General features: G+C 35.8%; 1 protein-coding gene across 1 annotated transcript in view; it reads left to right on the forward strand.

Moving 5' to 3' along the window:
* Positions 1-808: 808 nt before the first annotated feature.
* LOC106134688 (acetylcholine receptor subunit alpha-like) overlaps positions 809-27,552 on the forward strand; it is a 37,194-nt gene continuing 10,450 nt past the window's right edge. The window contains exons 1-6 of the mRNA XM_013334790.2: positions 809-1,048; positions 13,861-14,015; positions 17,580-17,760; positions 20,607-20,722; positions 23,445-23,613; positions 27,223-27,359. Coding sequence (XP_013190244.1) covers positions 860-1,048; positions 13,861-14,015; positions 17,580-17,760; positions 20,607-20,722; positions 23,445-23,613; positions 27,223-27,359 — 947 coding nt within the window. The 5' untranslated portion in view covers positions 809-859. The remainder of the gene's footprint in view (positions 1,049-13,860; positions 14,016-17,579; positions 17,761-20,606; positions 20,723-23,444; positions 23,614-27,222; positions 27,360-27,552) is intronic.

Below are 27,552 nucleotides of genomic sequence, written 5' to 3' on the forward strand. Positions count from 1 at the left end.
TCTTGTCCTCAACTCACCCAAACCTTTACAGAACAAATAGTCTGTAGATCATTCTCTATGGATAAAAAATGTCATGTGTAGAAAATAGCCTTTATAAAAAAATATTTTTTCTACTTACTCTACTTTTTTATTTGATCCATAAGTAACCGCGTTTTGTAAAGTTAGCTTATTTTCTCTATTCATTAACGAAAAGTTGCAGTATGACTTTAACATAAACAAAGAGGTCAGACAATGCACTGCGATATCGACTCGCATATTTATAGATGGATGCGGGCGGGTAGCGGCCGCAGGACAGTCGGGACCCCGCCATCGACACAGCAGCATCCCTCGGGATCTATTACAGCTCGCAACACTCTAGTTACCGCTCTGAATGTGAACCATTATCATTCAACGCATTAAACGAACACTTAAGTTTTGTATAAATGTGCTGATAAAATTTTATTTTTAATTAAAATAGGTTAATTGTCGATTAAGTAATCAAACAAATAGTTTTATTTGCCATCGTTTGTAAAATAGTCACCTTCAAAAGACACAAATGATTGCTTTTCGCAAGCTTTTTCATCGGTGTCCTAAGAATCTAAAAACCCCAAAGGATCTAAATGTGACTTCCTAAATTAAACTACACATTCGGAATTCGTAGGTATAAGTAAATAGCGTTAATTAAAGCTACCGCAACTACTCGTACAAGAGTCGGTTGTCGGAGTGTACGGTGATTGTTTGGCAGGCGGCGGCAGGGCGCGGGTAGTGGCGGCAGGGCGCGCGGGGGCCCGGCGGGCGCGCAGGGCGGCAGTCAGCGCCGCGCCGCGCCCGGGCCCGCCGCATCCGAGCCTTACGTAACGATGGCCGAGCCCGCGAGCTGATGGCCGCGCTCGTCTGGTGGCTGGCGGCCTGCTGCCTGCTGCGCGCCGCCACCGCCGGCAACCCCGACGCCAAGCGCCTCTACGACGACCTCCTCTCCAATTACAACAAACTCGTGCGGCCCGTCGTCAACACCACCGACGTGCTCCGCGTTTGCATCAAACTTAAACTTAGTCAACTCATCGATGTTGTAAGTTTTTTCTATAAGCTAGCCGTTCATATGCACCGTCATTCCGACTGACCTACATCCCATAAAAGCGAGGGTGCACCGCCAACGCATACCTTGCTTGCACTTGCGCGTCGCATTTGGAATTTAAATAGACATGAATCGCATCAACGCCTCGAGCAGCGACCCAGTTTCTGCAGAACACTTCAGGTTTACACAAATATTGTACTCACTCGAGTGAGAAGTAGCCGAGTATTTTTAAAGATTGTGCATCGCGCGTTCCCGATATCGCAAATTCTCGCGAGGCGCCGCGCTGTCTCCTTATGTATTTCAAATCAGATCCCATAAATCACCCGGATAGAAAGAATTGCCAACCCATTGCTTCATATTTATTCAAGTGGTTCTCTTGTATGGGAAATGGATTATGGATCCAAAATTATTATCATTTTTTTGTATTGACGGTTTATGTAACTAGCTGTTTTGTTACTTAATTGAAGGTGACATTGCTTAAATTTTACATAAAAGTGATAAATAGGAGGAATTTCGGGATATTTTTGTCAATGGTTCTTTGTTTCTTATTTATTTAACAAAATATGTGTCCTATAGTTTGACAGACTCAGTAAATCTTGTACATTATATCATTCACATTTCTACAGAGATAAATAGTAACGCCTTTTTGCCTTAGATAAATTCCAAAATGATGGTATTTCTAACAGTAAACACCTTCAGATTTTTAGTAAAGTAATATGATATTTGCTTCATTATTGCCATATTTATAAGCCATTGATATGTTTATGACAAAGAAGGAATAAGATATATAACACGAGCTTCCCTAATAAACATTGGCTTAAAACGTAATTTTTCTTCTTCTCTTACTTTATTTACTTGATTCTGTAAAACACAGCTGAACGTGGCCTTCGAGACTTTTCGTGATTGCGAGCTTTGTGTACCCCGTAAGGGATAAAGACGTGACTATATGTAAGTATGTACGTATGTTCTGTTAAAAACTCTTTGTTTTTCGTGGAAGTATTTCAATACTAAGTAATTGGAATATCAAACTAGAGTATTCGCTAAATAAAAAAAATGATTCAAAAGATAAATGCTGAAAACCAGATCTCAGAAAATTACTGCTCATTTTCTTCGAAAATCGATTATTTATCTATCAAAATAGAGTATATTTATTTATCTTGTCCTGTAAAAGGTTACCATTTGGCTACAAAGGTAGAAGTTATACATCCCCACTAGTATTATAACCACTGAAACATAATTGGAATTCAGGTAAAGTAATTGTAATTACAAGCCGGTGTTGAAAGCGAAACTTTGTTTATTTTTATGATTGTAGCGAGGTTAATATTTGCAGAATAAATATTCTATTGCCCAAAATGAAATTAGCTTTATTTTATCAAGGTACTATTTATTATACACTTAACTGTTATGGATCACACAGAAACGCCTCATCAAATGTCTTACTACTATGAAAACCGATATGTACCGTATGACTATAGAAAGAAGTTTGACTATTTTCTACCACCGTTCCCAAGATCCATTCCCAAAATACTTCAGAAATGTTTACAAAATAAAGACATAAACTTCGCTCAATCAAAAACAAAGAACATCTTAGATAAAGTATCGCCGATGATTGGTTACAAATGGGAGCATCAAATTGCGGCTAAAAGCTGGGGCGATTCTCTTATTATGAGAACGAATCAGACTATAATGGCTAGATAAGGTATCCTACATTGAAAGGTATCTTATCATACTTATGTAAGGATACGTTTTGAATTAATACTATCCGTCGATGAAGTTCATTCACTTTTAGCACAGACCTACCAAAAAAAGTAACGTAAAAGACCAACCTTTTTTAAAGGCATATAAATTAATATGTAGAAATTTCGCCAGAGTCAAACATAGGCCGTTTACGCCTTTGGACCACATACCTGGTTCGACCACGGTGTTGGAAAATAATCATTTTCTGATCTGGATGGGGATAATATTTCAAAAGGTAAAAGAGAATCAGTTAACAAAGTTTTCTTGCACAATTTTTTACTAAATCCCTATTCGTCCATCTGTGCTTCAGAAAAAAAGGACTTATATACTGTCTGTGTTGTGATGACAGTCGCTAAGTCAGACGTTGTGTAACATACATACATACATACATAAAATCACGCCTCTTTCCCGGAGGGGTAGGCAGAGACTACCTCTTTCCACTTGCCACGATCTCTGCATACTTCTTTCGCTTCGTCCACATTCATAACTCTCTTCATACAAGCTCGGCGGTTTCGGGTACTTTTGACCTGACCCTTTACCAGGACGTCCTTAATTTGATCAAGATACGTTCGTCTAGGTCTTCCCACTCCGACCTTTCCCTCCACACTCTCCTTGTATATCTGCTTAGTCAACCTGCTTTCATTCATCCTCTCCACATGACGTTGTGTAAGCGGATTGAAAATCCGGTTCAATCTTGTTTATCTATGTATGAGTGGTCGTAATAATATGTGTGTAGTTACTTTTACATTATAAATTTCTATGTACTTTTTGTACCTGAAAGAAGCGATATTTTTCTTCCTCCCGGCGTTTATCCCGGCTACGTCCTCACCTTTCTGGAAAGGAGCTCGGGGTGGGCCTTGGACCTGGATCCTGGATTGGATGGGTCAGGTTTTTTACACAAAGCTTCCATTCTTCCATCTGACTTAGGGAACCTTTGCAGGGGAACCTAATACATATTGGCTCATGGTTTATCATTTCGGTTCCTCGCCATGTTTTCCTTCACGGTAATAGCAACGAGACTCGATTCAACAGACTATAGTCTGTTATGAAACTAAAATTTATTTATATTTCTCTAATTATTAAATAATTCCCTGTACTTTAGAATAGAAATACTCCAAAACTCTTGTCTATATCGTAAAAGGCGATATAGGGATAGGATTATAAACTTGGAATTCCTCTTGTAGGCGATGGGATAGCTGTCACGATTTGAATCTCAATTCCATCAAGAAACCATACAACTGAAAGTGGCCTTTCAGTACTTTTGAGACTGTTAGCTCTGTCTACCGCGCAAGGGATATAGACGTGACTATATATGTATGTTAAATATTTAAATTTTATACAAAAAATTTAACTGATTTATTTTTAAAATAAGGATTCATTCCGTTATAATGCAAATTCACAGTAAACAGTTTGAATTTCGAAGCGAAATTACGGGACTGGGATTTGGAAAACATTTGTTTGTTCTCGGTACTTTGCAAATACCCGTATTTAAATAGGTCCACCGATTTTAAGGCCATTATACAAACACTCAGAAACCTACAACTTTCCTCTTTCGACCAAATATATATAGGGCGGTACTGGCAGGGAGCCGCTCTAATTCCTTGCCATCAGATTGGTTGACGCGTAAGGAATTAAATATGGTAATATATTGTCATATATCTTTTCTGTTTTATGTGAACTTAAACACGTTAAAATAATAGGCGATTTATGATACTAATCTATTCCACGTAAATAATAACAAGAACATGGTATGATAGAAGTCACCCTCTGCTTCTGTCTACATCTGAACTTTGCTCTTTTATGAAGACGCAATGAATTTTGATGGAGATACAAAACGTTGTTCAAGGGACATTGAGCGATGCCCGGCTAGATCATTAGTATTTCATATAAGCACAAAAACACTAAATACTAAAACTTGCCTTTAAGTATTTATAAAACTATGTTGCAATATTGTGTAATAACCTTGAGACGCACTTTCCTAGCTTAGACACACAGACATAGATCTTGATCTTTGTCTGTTTAGACTTGATTTATTGCACAAATTTTCCGAGCATTATCTGCGGCATCTTATACCTAAGTGCTATAAATAATAGCCTCTGTTTATTGTACACTGTTCAGACACTTCAGTGCAGGATCATTAATCACATTTACAGTTCTACAACATTGCAGCTAAGTGGAATGCGCGACGGAGTAGCAATGCATTTTATATTTTTCGTCATAAATGTTGAGTGGCCCTTGATCTTAGTGATGCGGCTTTCATACGTAGTAAAAAAATCTTGTTTACATTTCACCGTAAAGCGTGAGTGTATTAAAATATGTATGTAGACACAAGGAGGGTAGGCGAAACGATAGCGAAAGCAAGTATCGAACAAACTTCGTCCTTACAGAGACACGTTTTGATTGCTTATTACCTGATCAAGTAATTTTAGGATTAAAGTAACTTTTGAGAAATTAAGAGTTAATAAATTTGAGAAGAATATGATTTCAATTTAATTTAAGTTTGTAATCAATGAAAATTACCTTTTTTTTGAAAGGAAAAAGATGCCAAGTCCAAACGGTTTCTCATTGTCGAGGTTCTTTATGCAAAATTATGCATATTATTGTTTGAGTATTCCTTTAAAAGTTGAGTCGAGATAGAACTTTACCGCGAACATCGTGTCAGTTAACTGGTTATTAATTTATTGAAATAGGGAAGAATTCAATTTGTTAAAGATAAAAGTAGTTTTGTGCCAAAGTATTGAGTATTGTGCCAAGTATGATTAAAATGGAAATCTGTTTGTCTGCTTTTACCACCAAAACTACTGGAAACATTTAATTCAATAAAATGTGTACTGTTAAATTGTTTACCATTTTCGCTAAACATCATTCTTCGTTGCTCTTCTGTAGTACGGACTGTAGAATAAGAGATCAAATTTTGTCATTTTACAATGTGTATGGTATGACGGAATTCTTTCAATCGTGTATTTCTATTGATCCGTGCCGATTCCGGTAATCTGAGCTGTCATATTCCAATGAATAATATCCGTGGAACACCCGGCCATCGTTCATGCTGCGACACATTTACCACATCGACATTTAATGATTACCGACTGACGACTTACAAAAAAGGATTCAAGGAAAATATAAAAGTGAAAAGGAGAATCTTTAAGCAGTTTGTTACCGCTTCTTCTGCACTGACGCCTTGGAAGCGGCAGTAAACTTAGTTTTTAAGTAATTTATTTGACGTCAACCAAGTTGTTAAACCATACGACAATTATTAAGCGATATGGAGGTATCCTATAATAATGAATAAAAAATTTTGAATTTTGAATTTTGAATTCTTGAGCAGTATCGTCTTTATATATATATATGTCTTTATACATAAATATATGCCGGACAAGTTACACAGATCGAGTTAGCCTCAAAGTTGATTCCGCTTTGCCGTCATAAACATTTTTCATGCAAAGCTTTAAAAATTCCAAAAAAATATTCATGTTCAAGCTAGGCTATATCTTTGATCATTAATCAGGCTGGTCAAATATATACCTAATGGGATTTGTTTTAAAATTATAAAGTATTAAAGTCACTATCTATCTATATCTATATATCTAATATTAGTTGGTATTCTGGTTTGTTCACATCCGTACATTGACTACTTAGAAACAGTTATATTTTTGCAGTACCATATGCCTTTGAGAGCTCTCAAAAGATCTGTTGGAAGCATCGTACGAGCATGAAAATCGATATTTTATTTTAAGCAGCAGCAAATTGAAAACACACAGAGTGTCTTCAGCAAGGAAAATTCTCAATCATTGTGATGTGTACATCACGACATGCATTGAAATTAATGTATACTGGGAATGGGAATAGGACCACTCCATCTCCCTCTCATAGATGTCGTAAAAGGCGACTAAGGGATAGGCTTACAAACTTGGGGTTCTTTTTTAGGCGAAGGGCTAGCAACCTATCACTATTTGAATCTCAATTCTATCTTAAAGCCAAATAGCTTAACGTGGCCTATCAGTCTTTTCAAGACTGTTGGCTCTGTCTACCCCACAAGGGATATAGACGTGATTATATGTATGTAAGTTCCTGAGATTAACGCGTTCAAACAAACAAACAAACTTTTCAGCTTTGTAATATTAGTATAGGTTAATACAGTATGACTATGCAAAATCTCAGCTTGAATAAATTGAATATCAATAGGTATAATCGAAGCTTATTCAATCTGTGTAATTTGTCCCGTATATATATTTATTTAATCGATATATCGGTTTCAAGAAATAATTTGAATTTAAAAATTTAAGGTAAGTAGTGTAGGTAGGTAAGTGTAGGTTTAGTACATAATTTTATGTGTATTTCATGGCCAAAAGTGTCAGCAAACAAGGCTATAAAATACAATATTTAATATTTCTTGATCCCAAAATCCAATATCTCTTAAAGCAATATGATATACACAATATTTACTTCATGATAAATATAGAATGTAGTGCAATAAAACGGTTCTTAAGGAATATTTATTGAACGGTTAGCAGTGATATTATTCACTGCTTAGTTGTGCGTTATACCAGAAAGCTTTCAAGGATTTCATATGTTGGAATAAAGGTTAGAATAAGTAACTCGTTTCAAACATTCACCTGCTCTGCATCTATTTGAAATTCTAGAAGGTAGCTTAAAATAACGGTGGAGTTATTCCAGATTTTCTGGCAGTTTTCTCTTTGTTACGTAATGGAGATTTGTGGCATCGAAAATTGTGCTAATATTATATTATGATCGGATGATGTTCATAATAAAACCCGCTTTCGGTAACCAGAATTCAATTATGAAGTAATTAATTTAAAGCCCGTAAGAATTTCCCCATAGTCATAGTCAGGGAATATTTGCTAAAATAACTACAAATAACGATTTTGGTTATAATTTTACCTAATTAATTTGCAAAAGAGCTCAATAGTTTTTAATAAGGTATATAAATTTTAAATGTCCAAATAAAAGTTTATTTATACCGCATTTTAATAAATAAATGGATGGACATATCTTTATAAATCAAGGTTTCGTTCGATTTTCCTTGGCGACCCAAGTGTCTGTTAAGATATGGAAAACAAAATGGCGGATTTCGGCTGCTCAATTCGTGAAAGAATCCAATTTTCTAGTGAAGTTTTAACATTAAACGTTATGAGGGTCCAATCGATTTAATTTTGACACTGTTGTTCAACAACACAATAAACGACAAAGGTTCCTTTAAAACAATCTGTCCGAATAAATAAATTTCATTTGTAATTTATCGGTACCTATTACTTTTTTTTTTTAACCCTTTTCCTGTATCTTTGATAATGTTGACCTTTTTTTTTAAATTTCAAGCGCTTAACAGGCTAATACGTTAGCAGTAAAAAAATATACTTTATTATTGCTGCGACAATTGATTAAAAAGTGAATTTACTTTACACACACACACATCTGCGTAATCACAAAAACCGTCCTTTTAAACGACCCAACGTGCGAGACGTAATGTTATTCAGTGATTAGAACGTTTTAGGAAAGCTTTCAGAGGTTGCAGGGAGCGGCTAGGACAGTAGACGTGACTCGTTGCGGAAAATTGATGACGAGCCCTTTGATACATAAAAGCAAAAGTTATGCTTCCTGAAACTTTAGGAGGCAATTCAGGCGTAAAAAATATAAGACATATCCTTTATAAGAACATACAATTTATGATACGCTGACATTATCATGTTAGAATCAAATTTGTTGCATGCCTGCAGGCTTATACAAATTGTATCATTAAGATATTAAATGGCTGAAAGAAATTAAATATTTTGATAATATTTTGCAAATTTTTCTAATTTTATGTTAAATAGAATTTTATCTTCTGATACGAAATTCTTTTTTTATTTCCCATCGGGCCTTTACTATTAATTTATCGGGCATAAAACGAAGGTATAAAATAAAAGGGCACGTTATGATGACGAAGGTCGTTCGACGTGCTCCCGATTTAGGCGTCCCCTGTGTTTGACTTGCTACTTTGTGCCTCCCGGGTATTTACACCAACTTTACTGAATGTTTGTGTGCGCTCACACTTCTTAACCGGGATCGAAGGTGAAATACTAAATTTGTGTTTATTGATTGTCTTCGCCTCTGGTTTCTGTCACAGGCTTCCTTAATTAAGTAAAAAATATCATATTTTTTCACCGAAAAACACAGTAATAATATTTTTACACCGAAGATACATGAACTGACGGCCTCTGTGGCGCAGCGGTAGTGCGCTTGTCTGTGACACCGGAGTTACCGGGTTCGAATCTCGGTCAGGGCATGATGAGAAACGAACTTTCTCTGATTGGCCTGGATCTTGGATGTTTATCAATATAAGTATTTATTATAAAACATAGTATCGTTGAGTTAGTATCTTGTAACACAAGTTTCGAACTTATTTCGAGGCTAACTCAATCTGTGTAATTTGTCCCGTATATATTTATTTATGAAAGTGAAATAAGGTAAAAGAATATTGAATTCACGATGATAAAACTATGAATAACCACATGCATCAATGAGTATAACAAATAGATACATTTTATCAAAATCCGTCTCCGAAAATTAGGGTTTTTTATGCAGCTGTCACATGACTAAAAACGACCGTGATTGGTTATTTCTATTATGACGTAAATTACCCATAAACAGACTGTGGATCGCACCGTTCTTTGGTGTTCGCTTTTATTTTTCAAGATTTAATAAGTGTTTTATCGCTCAGGATTGCTCAGATAACATAGGTATTTAATAATGGAACCAATTTCGAGAGAGCTGACAGTCGAAACCTACCAAAAGTGGACGCAATAATGGTTGGCGTCTTCTTCAAAGACAATCCAGATTTTTTTGCTGCCGAATAATAAGAACTTATCATCGTAAAAACTCACATCAAAGTGGTCTTCACAAAAATGAGGACATGTTTTGATGATATATCATCAGCATTTTGCCGAGAAAGCTGAAACCACTTCTTGCGAATATTCAAATCCATCGGCACAGAAAAAAACAGTTTCGTAGGAGTTTTTATTGTTGTATTAGTGCATTGAGGTACTGCACAACATTTATAGAAACTCATTTTAATAATTTTCACACATATGACGTGGCACAAGTTACATAAATAAAACAAGAGAAAATCAAAAACTATTCGAAACACCAACAAGCTCTGATATTTATGCGAAATTTACGTCACTGCATGCCATGGCCGCCATATTGCTAAAAGTCACGTTTTGGCGGCATATTTGAATATTCCATTTTCTTTTTCGATTTTTTTATAAAATAGCTAAAATAAAGACAAAAGTGTTTTTCTAGGGCTCCTTATAAACAAATAAATACCCTAAGATAGTTTTTAGAACATTGACAAATAGCCTATTAAAGCTATTTTAGCTTTGAAAAAAATAATTTATACATATTTATATTATATTATAATATGATAAGAGTGAAAATGATTCCATAACTATGATTATATGGCTTGAAGTAAGTTTAGGTAAGAAAAAAAAAGCTTAGTAAAACTACTTAGGAAGAATAAATCTTGTCGATTTAAGAATCAAGAATTAAAATCTAGCACCCGGAGAAATGAGAAATTTCTCCTAATTACATTCGCACAATGTAATTAATTAAGACCAAAATCCTCACAATTAAGATTGTGTGTTTTGTTAATCAAATCATATTTTGAATTGTATTGGTTAATGAGATTGTCATTAAGTATTTTTATGCTGTGTTCATTTGTGTGATTTCATTTAGCGGTGCACAAAACAAACCAACCACTGAGTGAATGTCACTAGAACATCAATAACTAGAAAAACATATCCTGTTTTAATGTTTATGATGGAGGATTTTTTCTGAAATTTTCGATAAATTCTATCTTAGTACACCCTATAGGAACCTGAGGCCACATTTCAAATCTCTAGATCCTGCGGTTTTGACAATTGACTGTCCTTGATTGAGTCAATCAGTATCCTCTTTTATATATTCAGAAGATTCGTTACGAAGAAACAAAAATACTAATCTCTTCTCTTTACTAGCTAATAAAAGCCGTACAATATATAATTGGAACAGTAATAAAGCTAGTAAACGACAAAGCCATATTAATACACGACTAGTTCAAACACACACTGTGTTGTCGGCGGATGTTGACTTCATCAGGCTTGCATAAACGCGGCGCCTAATCACCTGACCCAACAGCGTTCACTATTCACATGGTCCAGCCATGTGTTGACAACTTTGGTAAAAGGGGATTATAAACTTTTTTCAAATTAGGTTTATAGCTTGATCTAAAAATATCGTATACTATCAAGTTTTTGTAAAATAAAAAAAAGTAAAAGCTCATATCTCACATTAAACCGATAGCATACTTTTTAAAGTTATTGATGAAGATTTTAATTTCCTAACAAATTATTGTATGGCTGTCTGCATGACAACAAATTCTAACAGAACATATCGTATATATTATTATTTATAGTTATCGTGGTTTCAAAGGACTCCGATACTGACTTATTAAAAATAATAAAAATTGCTTACAAAACAATACCTACCTAATTACGTATTTAATTTGAACTTGAATTGTGTGGTTACCGGCACCAATAGAAAAAAGAATAGGACCACTTTATCTCTTTTCCATGGATGTCGTAAAAGGCGCCTAAGGGATAGGCTTGTAAACTAGGCTTTCTTCTATTATTTGAATTTCAATTTTATAATTAAGCCAAAAAAACAGCTAAACGTGACCTATCAATTTTTTCAAGACTGCTGGCTTTGTCTACCCCACAAGGGATATACACGTGATTGTATGCACATTTATGTATATGTATGTATGCACTTACCCGGTTTTCTTTAAGATGTCGTAATTTTATCGAAGGATCAAAGATAATTTTCCTAAGGTATATTAGTACCTGCCTATTTCGAATTCCTTCCACTAAGTTACTGTAACATTACTCGCTTTCACTTTTTCACTTGTTTTCACGTTTAGCTTCAGAGAATTAATGGAAATTATTGGTTGACACCAAACTGAGGCTGAGTAAATTACGGTTAATGGTTGTATTTATAATACAAACGATTTTAATTTCTCTTCTCTCTAGAGTAGAAATATATTTAAAAGCTACGTAACGTAACTCTTATTCTCAATATCATTGAAATGATAACTTTGTAGAACTAGTAGCTAAGAAAAAAAGTAGCCAGTTGCTTCTCTTATCCAACACATCTCATTAGGGAAAATCTCATAAACTTAGGATCCTTCTTTTACTCGATCGGCTGATAATCTGTCTCTATTTCTGAATCTATCTTTAACCCTTATAATGGGTCGACGAAACTTGTGACTGCTTATGCATATCCCCTGAAATATAAAGACGTGATATGTGGGAAACAGTGTAAAAGGCTCGTAATAAAATGACTTAACACAATTTGTGTTTGTTTGCAAAGAAGTAAATGAAGACAAAGTTATCTCCACCTATCGACTTGGCCGTCGTTCGTCGCGGGAGAAATCTAATATCCTTCGGGAAAACACGGCCGGTGATAGGCGTGATAGCGCCTCCCAGGAATATTAAATATTCACTCAGAAAGATAAGCTTTGGATTTATCTTTCATGTAATACCGCCGAGCTAGGCCAAATAAGGATTTTACTATCTTAATTGTAGTTAATTTTTATTATATATATTTTTAAAGTAAATTTTCCTTTTACTTACTTAGAATTTATCACGTTTTATTGCTGTATTTATTTTCTTGGTGCAATAAAGTGCACATTTACTTACTTACTCTTTGAGATGTTCAATTAATATCTTGTGACTTACCTATATTTTAAAAGCCGCAGGGTTAATTAATGGTCTGGGCTCATCGACGCGGCATAAACAACATTTTAAACAATTACGTCCATAGAAGTCCCTCGTAAGTCCCCTTTTAAAATATTAGAGATATATTATTTGTGGAATTGGTTTTTGAAATATTTGTTTAGGTTTTTTTTTAAATTATTTTATCAATGTTTTTTTAAATGAAAAATGGGTATAAATAAATAGCTTTCTGCTTTTCTTTTTACGCAGATTGCTCGTATAAAGTTTGGATTTTTCTTTAGGCTATATGTGCCCACTTCAGAATAGCCGGTATTTCTATGAAACGATATGATATTGTTGGATAGAAGTATAAGAGTGGAGATTTCAATTTTTATTTACTGTGTTATTTACTCTTTTAGTAGGTAATTCTTTTGGTTTGTAATTATTTTTATAGTTTGTTGAAAGAATTATTTTTAAGTAATAAGTAGTAAGTTAATTTAATTAAGAAAATAAAGAATACATAACGATATAACTATAAACTTGTAGTATAAGAAAACTTATGAGGTAATAATCAATATATTATAATATACATTAGAGTTTAATAACATTAACTTGTGTAGGTATATTGAGAAAATATACGCAATATCATTGACATCTACAGAATATTCATATTTCTATACAACAGAAATGTGAATTCATTTTATATTAGTATGTAGTGCTTATATGTACCTATTAGTGTTATTGTAAACAACTTATATATTCAGTGAATTCGGATACCATTGTCATTATAGTTATGTGTATGTCAGTCATAAACAAAAAATGCTGAATTCTCATTAAAACTATCATAAACTCAAGTTATTCGAATTAAATTTATGCCAAACAGGGTCGAACAAAGTAAGTTACGCAAAGCGAGAGCGGCAGTTAAAGTAAATAAAATAACTAAACTTGTTGAAGAAAGTGTTTAGTTAACACGAATTTCTCCATAATTTGGTCGAGAACTGAGAATCATAAACCTGCAGAATGTGAAGATATTAAAACGCCAACTATTTCCCTGCTTTCTCTCTAATAATGTTTGAGTTGTTACTCGTATCTTTAGCTATTTTATTTTGAGCCTAAGATCCACATAATAGATAGTTAAATGTTGCTAGTTCATCGCCTAAAAGAAGAATCACTAGTTTAAAAGGTTTTCCTTCGATTGATCATCCAAAGAGCTCGAGATGAGAAGCACCCAACTCATACTATATTTTCTTCACTACTACGAGTAGTATGGAGCTTGTATTAGATAAATGTGCTTATTAACTTAAGATCTGTTTCCTTCTCCAGAACCTGAAGAATCAGATAATGACGACGAACCTCTGGGTGGAGCAGTCGTGGTACGACTACAAGCTGCGCTGGGAGCCCAAGGAGTACGGCGGGGTGCACATGCTGCACGTGCCCTCCGACCACATATGGAGGCCCGACATCGTGCTGTACAACAAGTGAGACCAACACAGAACATCATGCATTGAGTTGTCTGATAAAACCAAAACTAAAACACGATTCAATGGCGTAGCGATGCGAGTTATTTGTATGTATCTCAATATACAAAGATTTATTTATTTATTTTTATTTATCAATGATAATGAACGAATATCAATCAGTTTACATATTTATATAACTCTTCCGTTACTAAACGACCAATACGCAACGTACATCCGAAACTACTGTGCAAATGAAGCTGAATTTTTTAATCAATTTAAAGCATTAGAATATTTTAAGAAATTTTGATACACACTAAAATTCAAGCGATTTTCCATCTTGAATTGTTATTGGTATTTTAGTTTTTTAAATAAAACTTTATAGTTTCTAAGTTAAGCAGTTAAAGCATAGAAATCTAAATAATATTTGAGAAAAATATCGAAGTGAGATTCACATTGTCATTTCCAGATATCGAATGATAAATGCCGTTTTAATATACCTAGCTTAAAATGGAATAGCTTTGTAAGATTTGCACAGATGTCTTTGTCATCGAACTTTATTGATCGCACGGGATGAGACGAAAAAGTTTTGGCAAATTGTATGCATATTAAATTATTTTCGACTAATTTAGATAAGTTTGAAGGACTTATTCAGGAAATTTTCTTTAAAAATAAAGTAATATTTTGTATGTTATTTATTATTAGTAATACATACATACATATGGTCACGTCTACATCCCCTGCGGGGTAGACAGAGCCAACAGTCTTAAAAAGGCTGAATGGCCACGTTCAGCTATTTGGCTTAATGATAGAATTGAGATTCAAATAGTGACAGGTTGCCAACCCAACGCCTAAAAAAGAATCCCAAGTTTGTAAGCCTATCCCTTAGTCGCCTTTTACGACATCCATGGAAAAGAGCTGGAGTGGTCTATTCTTTTTTGTGTTGGTGCCGAAACCACACGGCACGGCATTATTAGTAATATGTTCATAAAATGGTGCAGCTTACAAAGTAGTAAGCTATTTCACGCAATTGTGAGTGTGAGAGAAAATTTATTTACATTTGAATTCGTTACACAAATTTTCAACACAAAAATAACTTATTTTCACTTTATATACATACAATAAAAAGGTGCATTTTGTGATTTGTCTAAGTATTAAGTATCGCTAAGTAGCAAGTTTCCTCGTTTGAAATAACTTTTGTTTAAGATGTCTTTATGCTCCAAATATTTGCATTATCATGCCGCCATATATATTATGAATATTTCCAGTCTCATTTTCAAAAAATATTATGAGAGCTAATTATCTTTGAGTTCATCTTAAATTGTACGATCTCGCATCGCTACTTCATTATATTTAAAACAGTACTTAACATTTCATAACTTTTCGTAATTTGATCCAAATTTTAATTGCTGTGTGTAGATCTTCTGTATTGTAAAATCATTATTACTTTCAAATAAACAACACCAACCACTGCAAACATCCTTATAATTATGTACCTACATCATTGAATCATAATATACCCATAGACTCTACGAAATCCCGATATTACTCTACAGAACATTTTAATGCCCGGGAATTGTTTCAAAACTAAAAACAAACTCAATTTAATACTTGCAAACTAAAGGCGCGGTAACAACGTTACAAAGCTGAAAGTTGGTTGTAACAGAAAATAAATAAAGACGTAAATGGATTTCCAGCTAAGAGAGGCGGCGGCGCCGCGGGGCGCCTTTTGTAAAATACTACCTATAGCCATTCACACCATAGATAAGCGTAGGCCCAATCGATTGTCATCTACCAGACTATTCCGACTAAATCAGCGTGTTACGTTACGAGGCTACATCCAAAGGTGATCTATCTAGTCACACCCTCGAGGCACTTATTTGTTAGCAATCTGTGTAGTAGATAGACTGTAGATAAATAATTATTTATAATAAAATGAGGTTTCCTTATAAGCATAAAATTATATACTTATCAATAAAATTTCATTTTTTTTATACTAATACCACTCTTATATATTTCTGTTACGTATAATTTCGTTTTCGTTGTTTAATAATTATCCTGTAATGTTCTGTGCTTACTCTCTTAACTGTCTACTAAAAGTTTGTAAAACTTTTAGCGAAGACTTATTATCAAAATTATCTAGAAGTTTCACCTTAATTTATATGCCCGAACACTTGCTTCATTGTTCAGACGAACATTACCGAAGGCTTCGTGCTCATTGTTTTATGTGTAAATACATTTATATTTCATTAAAAAGATGTTTGTGCACGTATAGTTTGTGAGGTGACATTTCCCTAGACAGATAGTCGTGTTCTGTGTTCTAAACACAATGAAACCAATGTACTCGTATATCTTAATCTTGATATTGTTGCTACATTCTGTAAGTTTATTGGACGATTTTCCATGTTAACTACTAAGCCGAATAGTTTGTTTCACCAATTGTGATATTTTAGGTCAACGGGAATCCAGATATTATCTATGGTGTGAAAGTAATATACGAAGGCTTAAAGTACGGCGTATCGAAGTTGATTCGTGACGTGAAAGAAGATTTATGTAACGTATACAACGTAACCGTTCATACCGTGGATCGTTTGACGCACTTACAATATTCCTAAACCAACTGGTATGTAAGAGTAAATTATTATTATGCAGTCACAAAGCTTTTTAACAAAAGAAGTTCTCGTTTAACAGAATCCCAATGAATGTCGTCTCAGCGTGTACTCGTTAAATAAAGACATTAACAGTTATAAGCTGTATTAGTTCAGTTCTGTCCACCACCTCGCAGCTTTGATAAATGGCCGCGGACACGGGACGGCCATCGTTACTCATTTCCGATCCCTTCTCTACAATCTCGGTGCGCATTTCCTCCACTAATGCACACTTTTTTCCCCCCAACTTCCCACGGCGGTAAGATTAAAAGTGTATCCATTAGGTTGTCATTTCATGTCCATTTTTAATTTTGTAGTATTCCTGTTTTTTCTCCTTATATGGTGAATGTACTTCGATGTATTTTAATAAAAACAACTATAATAATATTAAACCATATAAAATGCATGTATTCGTGTTTCATTGTTTTTGTGTTGTGTAGGTGTATAGAAGTAACAATACACGGACAGCTAATAGCCCTGAATGCGGACGCCTCTGAATCCTCCGATCGTTAAACTTCATAAAAATTTACGCATTTTCCAGTGCAAAGTTATGCCGTGCTCTTTTTCGTGTAGTAATTGTATGATGACGTTAAACGACATATTTGATCTAAGAAGAATAGTTAATTAAATCAATGTTCTTAGGCGCAGATCCGCAAACTAACATTAATGTTATTGAATAAGGTGGGTAACAATATGAACGCGAGAGTCAATAGCGTTGACTACAGATTACACTTGTATACACACACATTCTAGGTACACAAACGTCACGTCTAGATAAACTATTCTATACATCAGGCCGAAGGTACATGAATCTTTAACAAAAAGTGCCTTAAGATGCACCACATGCGATACAGAAGCGACTGTTGAAGTTTCGACACAAACAGAGCACGCAAGGTAGGCGGTGCGTGCGGCGTGTAAACGTGCATTCACATTACAGTGCCGACGGCAACTTCGAGGTAACGTTGGCGACCAAGGCGACAATCTACCACCAGGGGCTAGTTGAATGGAAACCGCCTGCGATATACAAGTCCTCCTGTGAAATTGATGTGGAATATTTTCCGTTCGACGAGCAAACGTGCGTTCTTAAGTTCGGTAGCTGGACGTACGACGGATTCAAGGTAATTTGCGCGGAGCTCCGTCGCCGCTCTCGTTGACCGCTCTGTTTGTCCGCAGCGCTGACGGGAACTACGAGGTGACGCTGATGACCAAGGCCACCGTGTACTACAACGGCATGGTGGTGTGGCAGCCGCCCGCCGTCTATAAATCCTCCTGCTCGATCGACGTCGAGTTCTTTCCTTACGACGTGCAAACCTGTGTGCTTAAGTTAGGCAGCTGGACGTATGACGGCTTCAAGGTGACGCCCCGCTGTACGCTGCTTGGCGCCGCGCGCGCGGGCCGTAGCCGTAGGGCCCGCCGCCCCGGCCGATGTCCTTGCAATAGCTTGTTGGCTCGAACGTAATTCGTCGTGTAATTAAAACATTACTTTTCTGTCCATGTGGTATGTCTCACTTTTACATATTGACTGTACGACGGTGCTAGTTAGAGGCGTAGAGCGCGCGTCTCTTGCCGCCGCCCGCTCCCCGCCCCTGCTCCTTAGTTCTGACATGTTGCAAGTTTACATTTCTATTGCGATGGTGATGTTAAAGTATGTGGAGTAGCGGTATGTCGACGTGCGTGACCACGAATGCTCCAGATTATCCTCGGCCGGTTCCACTTAGCTCGGTCGGCCTTCCTCGCTCCACACGGAAAGGTATAAAATTCTCAACTGCCAGGTGATATGGGATGCAAATACTTCACTCGATCCGTTCCCATCCGACACATCCCGCTCCGCTTGAGTCTACCCGTGCTACGCGATTTCGTTTCTACGTAGTTATCTAAATGGCTTTTACTAAACTTGTAAGATGTCAATCAACGAGCCAACATGCATCGCGGCGCGGAGTGGCGTCACGCGGGGCCCTCACACCTTCCCTTAGCTGGCTCCGCTCGCGCCACACACACACGACACACTCCCACACTGAGCTTGTTGCATGTCTCCCTCGAGGTCGATGTACACTCACTCACCGCATGACTCCGGCTTCACTCCGAACCACTTGCATTCCCGATCACGGCGGCCCTTGCCGCGAGACGCGGCCTCGGCTCTGACACAGCTTCACACGATACCTACACGCGAACAGGTTGAGCACAGCACGTGAAATAACCAATGAAAATTCACATTTCTTGCTCAGAACACAATCGAGCATAAACAGTCATCATGATGCATATTTTATACCTTTCCCTATTAGCGACTCCCACTGGCTGTACTAATTCGGTGTCGCTGGTCGTCCATTGCATGAATGTCATTTTAAATTATTAAAAAGACTAATTTTCTACTCAAATCCAGACATGGAGTCCATCACAGAAATGCTAGATGTTATACTTTAGTAGAACGAATGTTTCGCCAACGGAAACGATCACCTGGCGACTTCTATTGGCGAGACATTCTTTGCATGCGATTACAACACTGACGGAGCTTCTGCTGATCTCAACAAGTAACAATTGTTGCGATTATAAGAACAATATTAGAATGTCAACGCTAATCGAAGTCCAGTACTGCGGCGGGTTGGCATCAGTGCGTAGCTCCAGACGCCGCGCCGCGTCCGCGCGATACACACATGCGCGGCGGAGCCGGCGCTTCCGACCTCTTATTATAAATTTGACGACCCATACAGAAACTTGTGGGTTATCATTATATTATACTTTCCTTAATATAAGATAACAGTGTGATCACTGTTTCGATAATGGCGTCAAAAAGGTCGTTTTTATTTTCTCCACTTTCGTCGAAGTCGACATGACATTCCTTTTATTATTCGGTGTTTCTGTGTTTTACGCGTTGATTCTTCGCATGATACGAAACATTGCGTTTTGATGTCTTATTTGAAAAAAAAGTTTACAGCTTTTCGACAGAAGTTTCTTGTCTGAGACTCATTTATTTTTTGTTGAAACAGGTACATCCTAACTTGGCACACTGTGGTAGGTCAGAAAGAAACACTGCGATTGATAACTTTTAAGTGGTGGAATTGTTTAACTAATATCTGAATGTATATATTCTCGGTTACTATGTGGATTTGGCTGAACTAAAAAAATAATTGATAACAATAAAAGTACCTATTGCTGCTAATATAGAAAAGAAATTGCTAAACAAGTCACGAAATGTAAAACAATGTTAATATATATTAACATAGTGTGACAGGGTGCATGTATCAAGTAAATAACACCGACATGATTTGTCATAAAAGCCTATCAATTAAACAAATTAATAAATCAAATTTTTTTATATGCTATTACGTGGTAGCAAAATATTTATTGCTGTAAAACTGGTTCATCAAAAATAGTTAATTATTATTTTTGCTGTACGTAAATAGCTATTATAAATAAACAACTAAAAGCATTATCTAGTAGATTAATAAAAAAACAAATTAAATATTTCAAACATAAAACTATTGACATTTGTTGTTGAATTTTATGTGTCTGTATTTTGAATGTTTTTGTCATTGTGTCAAAAGTGTGTAGTACGAGTATTTACAACTTAATTAATAGTCTACGAATTTTAAACTTTTATTATTTTAAGCTCAACTCGGGTTCAATCCCCGATCTGATAACGATATAAATTGGACGTTTTATAATTTAACTGGGTCTTAGATGTTGTTGTTAGTTGTCTTTACATGTATTTAAAAAAAAAACATTGAGTTATATATCCTGTACACAGCTTACTAAGGGGCCAGCTCAATCTGTTTGATATAACCTCTATATCTTGACATGTCCCCAGTTGCACCCTCAACTGTTACCTGGGATGAATAAATAAAATTCTAACATTTATTTCTCCACTTAAATTGTAATTTGCCTCTATTAAGGTATTTATTTATATGTTATCTTTGAAGATGAACATAAAAAGAATTGTGCATTTTTTGAGAGTTGCCGTGCGTAGGTGGACCTTCGACACATGGATGAGCAGGCCGGCAGCAACGTGGTGTCCGCGGGCGTGGACCTCTCGGAATTCTACATGTCTGTCGAGTGGGACATCCTGGAGGTGCCGGCTGTTAGGTATGGTCATCCTTTCCTTCTTCAGTAGCTAGTGTTTGTCTGTAATATCTTTGCAGTGCGAACAAAAATATACATTACAAATTAAGTATACAAAAGCGGACTTATTCCAAATAGGGATTTTGACTTGAGTACCATGAGTTGAATCCAGTTCAGTTTTTAGCATTATCCAATATCGGTTCGGTTTTCCTGCAAAGGTTGCGGAGATCAGACAAGAGTCGTTTCGTGTAAAAATCTATCTTACCTAATGCAGGATCATGGTCTCAAGGCCAACCCCAAGTTTCTCTTAAAAGAGGTTATCACGGTTATCACCGAGATTAATGCCTATATACTGCCCCATTAGGGCCAGTCACTGACCCTGGAGTAAAATGAGCGGCCAGCAACGTACTGGTCTACTGCCTTTTAATACACTGCGCAGTGGTTTGAAACACCGGGCTTGATTCCTGATAAAGTCAAGATAGAAATAAGATTTTTACATTATTAACATTTTTTATTACTCACTTAAAATAATATTTACATGACTGGAAGCTGGATGTTCTAGCAAAATATTGGCGAATTTACTTTCACTTAGAGAGGCGACGCGCCCGGAAAATAAATAGAAACGCCTCAAGTTATTAGTGAGTCCCAATTCCCCGTAGCACTAATGAAATGTTATGAGAGGGATGACGAGACTAAAAATAATGTGGCCGATTCAGTATGAGAACAATGAGAATATTCATCTCATGGAAAGGTACTTAGTGCGTAAATCTTACTGCGCTAACTTTAAAACTTATTTTCAAAGAGCAAGAGTATACAACAAATAATGTAAACTGCGAGTGTTGTAGACTAATATGAGAGTGATAAATGTGGATTATGGCAATGTGCTAACAACCGATGACTATCTCAATCTCAATTGCATCATTCTACCCAAATAAAGAAACTCCTTAATTATTTTCAAGACTCTGTCTACCCCACAAGGGATAAAGACTCGATATATGCATGTATGGTGCGTTCAGTGTAGTCATCTTAACATGGCCTATAATAAACTACCTATTATGTGGACGAAGCGAAAGAAGTATACGGCAAGTGCAAAGATGGAGTCTCTGCCCACCCCTTTGGGATGCATTTGGACGAGAGTTTAAGCAAACGCTTGATAGTGCAATCTGGAAAGCGCTGTGACAATGAAGAGGTCAGGATAGATACGGTAAAAGGAAGATCAAGTGGTCGCCGTTCCTAGCTCTCAGTTATGACTCTGACAAAGTTCACCTCCACGTCACTTTATGACGTGTATCCGCTTTGCTACATTAAGCCTTACTCAAAGCTTCATTCCGTGCTGTTATCGCGAATTCCACCCTTTCACAGACACACTTTGTTCTATTACGAAGGTACGAACTTTAATTCTTTTGATGTCGTTTTATTTTTAGCCTAGATTAAAAAGTAGATATGTACTCGTATTGAAGTGTATGTATATAAGTACCTTTTATCTATTATCATCGCTCCAAAATGGATGGTCAGATTTATGAAGCATTTTAATTCTTGCCATTTTTACAGTAAATACGAGTATAAAATTAAGACATTTCAATTTTCAAACAAATCGGTAAAAGAATGTGTTAATCTACAATAACTTTATACAATTCACAAGACTCCACAGTTAAAATATATATAAATAAAGTTACGGTTAGTTTACTACTATACCTATAGTTCATATCAGTGAAAACAAGAACAAAATTACATAAATGATTTGTGTAATTTCACTGTTAATGCTACGAATACAATAAACTGGGCTATTGTGAGACTAAATGTCTTTTCTCCTATAACAACAACTCTGGTTTAAACCAACAGCAAATCCACTTTGGAAAGCCTCCCGGCAATGTCCCTTACAATTATTATTATTATCATTACCAACAGCCATACCCTAGTTCCTTTGGTAGTTGTTACAAAGGTTGAATTCCCATAACACATATTCTATATTAAGTTTGCGAGCTTTGGCCAACATCTTCGTGCGTGCCTGAAAAAATATTGTTATATTATTATAAAATGTTCTTGTAAGGTGCAATATCTCAGACCTGTGTCGTTAAAAACACAAAGTGAAAATTGTGGTTAAACCTTTTTGTTCAATATTCCATAAAATGATGATATTCAGCTGAACGTGGTTTTAAGTCTTCTTAAGGCTGTTCTAATCTCTGTTTTCACCGTTAAGGATAAAGACGTGATTATATGTATCAAATGATGTAAACCTTTTGCCCTCATCATACGGTTTCCCTGTTGCATTCGCGGTTGTTAGCTTCTAACGTGCCGTAAATTGATTGGACAATAGTCTGTACGGTTGTGCGGTTGGCTATCGGACTAATATCAATCTTTCCTGAAAGTTAATTTTAGGCGATGGGCTCGCAATCTATCACATTTGAATGTCAATTCTATCATTAAGCCATACAGCTGAACTTAGCCTTTCTGTCGGTCTAAGCCATAAAGGATAAAGACATGATTGTATGTATGATTTTTTTTCACCAGGTTTGAATGTCTTTTAGTCTTCTCTCTTCCATGGCTCATTGTATCATAAACTTTTTACAATATAATTGTAATGAAATCCTTCAAACAGTAAAAAGTAAGATATTTTCAGTGTTTGTTGGCCAAAAAGCAGGTTAACATAACGTCAGCAGCAGTTACCTAGTGGATTAAAAATAAAATAACATTAATGTGCTGTGTTAAATGATAACGGTGGATTTCTACATTTGTTTTGTTGCAGGAATGAAAAGTTTTATACATGTTGCGACGAGCCGTACCTGGACATCACATTCAACATCACGATGAGGAGAAAAACATTATTTTATACAGTGAACATTATAATCCCTTGTATGGGGATTTCATTTCTCACAGTTCTAACATTTTATTTGCCGTCAGACAGCGGAGAAAAGGTATTTATGAAAATTTTTGTACTTTGTTATTGTAATTATTACTCCTTTTTGTAATTCGATTTCATTTAAACGCTAGACGAATTGAATAATTGAATGAATGAAATACTCAAACTTATGATTCAAACAAGTCGTTTTTACATACCTTATGTCATTTCTACACATAGTTTTTAGACGAAGCTATCACGAGACACTGTAAATATACATATAGTCGCGTCTATATCCCTCGCGAGGCAGACAGTGCAAACAGTCTTGATAAGTGAACACGTTCAGCTGTATAGGTGAATGATGGAATTGAGATTCAAATAGTGACAGGTTGCTAGCCCATCGTCTACAAGAGGAATTCCAAGTTTACAGGCCTATTCCTTAGTAGCCATATGAAAGATACTCGTAGTGAAGTGGTTCTATTCTAAAGTGACGGAAACCACACGGCTGTAAATACTCTATAAGTTAATTACTCAACGGCAATATTAAAGTGCTCGTTAAGTATCAGAGCATATCATGAATAGATACTGCAGTAACGACGTCGTTAGCTAGTGAAAAATTACACAGACGACAATGGCTTACTCTCCTCTTTGAATACCAAACGATAGAACTTTGCCTGCCGTCTGCCGTCACTCAATATCACATAAATGCAAAGCCGCTGGGTAACTTCAATTTATTATTATAACCAGCCATCAAGGCTCCTTTTCGTTGATATTCCTTTCAGTCTATGTGGTTATAAATTTTATGCAATAAATATAGAAGCGAATTTTATTATTACTTACATACATCTAAACGTGTCTAAAAATTGTTTTATTTGTCGCGTACATTGTGCAGAAAGTATACTAGATCTGTATAAGGAAAACGATAATATAAAACGCATTGAGGTCAACAATAATTTTAAACGATTATTGACCGGTTGAAATTGTTAGTCCCATCCGCTTCCTGCTTCCGTTATATTTCCGCTACCATAAATTTCCATCTCATGTTTCCAATTTTATGATTATTCTCTGAAGAAAATCACATTTAAGTTCTTGACATGCACACTTTTAAAAATATGTACGATAGTCAAATTTACATTTACATTTCATTTAATTTTAAAAATAAATTAGGTAATATAAAGTCGTCCTAGTAATATTCCATCATTTTATCGTGACTACGATATATGATGACGATAGAATCTATACTTAATATTATAAAGCTGAAGAGTTTGTTTTGTTTGTTTGTTTAAACGCGCTAATCTCAGAAACTACTGAACCGATTTGAATAATTCTTTCACTGTTAGATAGTCTATTTATCGAGGAAGGCTATAGGCTACATTTTATCCCGGATTTCCTACGGGAAACGTCAACAATGCAGGTGAAAGTTGAATGAGTCGGCCATCTGCGAGCTTTCCACGCGAACGCTGCGCAAACCAACAAAGATATAGTAAAACAATGTACTAAAGATGTGAAGTACTCATTATTTGCCACAAAAAAGTCCGCGAGAGCATATATCTATCTCTTAAGGTTTACTTACAATAACCACTTTTATGTTCATTTTTTAAGATTATTTTTTCATTATAAACATAAGTTATTTTGAAACCAATTTTCTTTAATTCAGTATTAATCCTTATCCAAATAAATATGTTTATTACTTTCGGCTTTTCATGTAGACTAAAATTGCCATTCACAGTATATAAATCAGACGAATAGGTTTTGAGATATAGTCATTATAAGCAATTTGCAGCGAAACATTTAATACGGCGAACCAGCGTTCTAATACGCGTGACCGCCTGACCGTCCCCCCGACTTCCACGCGGACGAAGTCGCGGGCACAGCTAGTTCATAATATAACATCCAACAAACTTCACAGTACACGGTAGGAAAACTACATCTTACGAGCACCATACATATACACGTTTTTAATTACAAAATATCTCCAAGAAGGTAGCAACAATCAAGTAAAATGTGAAGAAAATAACGGCTTTAAAATATTGCTAGGCACTTTGTGTTTTATTCTTATTGCCATATTTCATTTCTAGAAAGAAAAAGTTTCCTAAAATTGAAGCATTTCGCGCTCCACTACTCTAAATAGAGATACAACCTTAGGGTTTTCCACGGAGACTTGTACAAATCGGAGAATGTTTCGTCATCGAGAAATATATGACTAAGTTGCTTTGACGTAGGATTCCATTTTGCGTGATGAGATGTTTTGATGTCGAGTCGCAATTTGTATACATCTTTTTCGCAGCATGCACATACAATTTAACAAGCATCTCATGAAGCGACCTTCTTCGAGCGAGATTCCTCTTAGAATAAGAATAACATCTCAGGCGTTTGCTCAAGAGATGACTTTTAGTAGACTCGTGAATACAAAACTTGGCAGATATTTAATTGGAGGTCTTTTTATGTAGATTGTAGGAACATAGAAATAAATTCGTCCTTTTTATGGCAATAGTCAACCAGTGGATTGATTAAAATCTAAACAATTAAAGTACCTGTAAAACGAATATTCCCACTCGATTAATAATAAACAAAGTACATCAGCAAAAACTAGTTATCAATTGTGTCTTTCAAAACTAGTTATCAATTATGTACTAGTTATCAAAGTTTTGTTTTGTCTTAACTTAAATAGTAAAGACAAAACAAAACTGATCAATATCTTATATTAATGTCATACGCGTGGCATGCACTTGTTTCAACAACAACCGCTGAAAAGTTGAATAAAACATGAATAGTCAACACACAATGTACAAATTATGAAAAAAAATATTTGAACTACATATATTAATACTCCCTACACCTATAAGAACGATATTCATATTAAATTTCTTACGCTCATCGTATCATTAAATATAATATATCAAAATAACGAAAGTTTATTGGTTTTACACGTTTATTAAAAAAGTTGACATATTGATCTTCGTGACTTGACGTGAAAAAACGCTTTATTTTTACGCAACTAAAACTTAATTAGGCAATTCGTGAAAAACAGTTTTTTTATTCATGAAACGGGCATTATTACACGCTATTATGCTTTGTTGAGACAAAGACGAAATATTTTTAAATTATGGCTATATACATTTGCGCGACGGGCGTTTTGCGGAGGCGCGTACATACTGTTTTCACACAAGCATGAGGTAACGCCGCGGCGCGTCTCTGGAGCGCAGCGTGCGGGCCAGCTCCAACGACATTCTCAATATGACTGCCGACAGACTTGACAGACCTTATCTCCGGCATTGTAATGACAGACACATCTCTGTACCTATAACGGAGAGAAGATTCTAACTAAATTTGAGAACAATTTTAATTTTATAATTTGAGAAATGTAATTTTAAAATGTTTAACGAAAGATAAGAGCGTGGAGGGAAAGGTTGGAGTGGGAAGACCTAGACGAACGTATCTTCATCAAATTAAGGACGTCCTGGTCAGGTCAAGAGTGCCCGAAACCGCCGAGCTTGCATGAAGGGAGTTATGAATGTGGATGAAGCGAAGGAAGTATGTAGAGATTGTGGCAAGTGGAAAGAGGTAGCCTTTGCCTACCCCTCCGGGAAAGAAGCGTGATTTTATGTATATATGTATGTTAACGAAATAAATGTATATTGTTTATTTATTTATTTTATCTAATGGGGATTTTTTTTATTAACAGGTGACGTTATCGATATCGATATTGATTAGTCTCCACGTGTTCTTCCTGTTAGTAGTTGAAATTATCCCTCCAACCTCCCTGGTCGTGCCACTTCTGGGGAAGTACCTCATTTTTGCAATGATACTCGTCTCTATAAGGTAAGCACCAATTTGTATACATACTGCATACATAAGTTCTACATGTATGTATATGTCTATATCCCTTGCGGGGTAGACAGGGCCAACAGCCTTGATAAGGCTGACAGGAATTGGGATTCAAATAGTGACAGGATGCTAGCCCATCGCCTACAAGATGAATTCCAATTATAAGTCTTTTCCTAAGTCCCCTTGT

This window comes from Amyelois transitella, chromosome 9 (assembly GCF_032362555.1).
Source record: "Amyelois transitella isolate CPQ chromosome 9, ilAmyTran1.1, whole genome shotgun sequence".
Lineage (NCBI taxonomy): Eukaryota > Metazoa > Arthropoda > Insecta > Lepidoptera > Pyralidae > Amyelois > Amyelois transitella.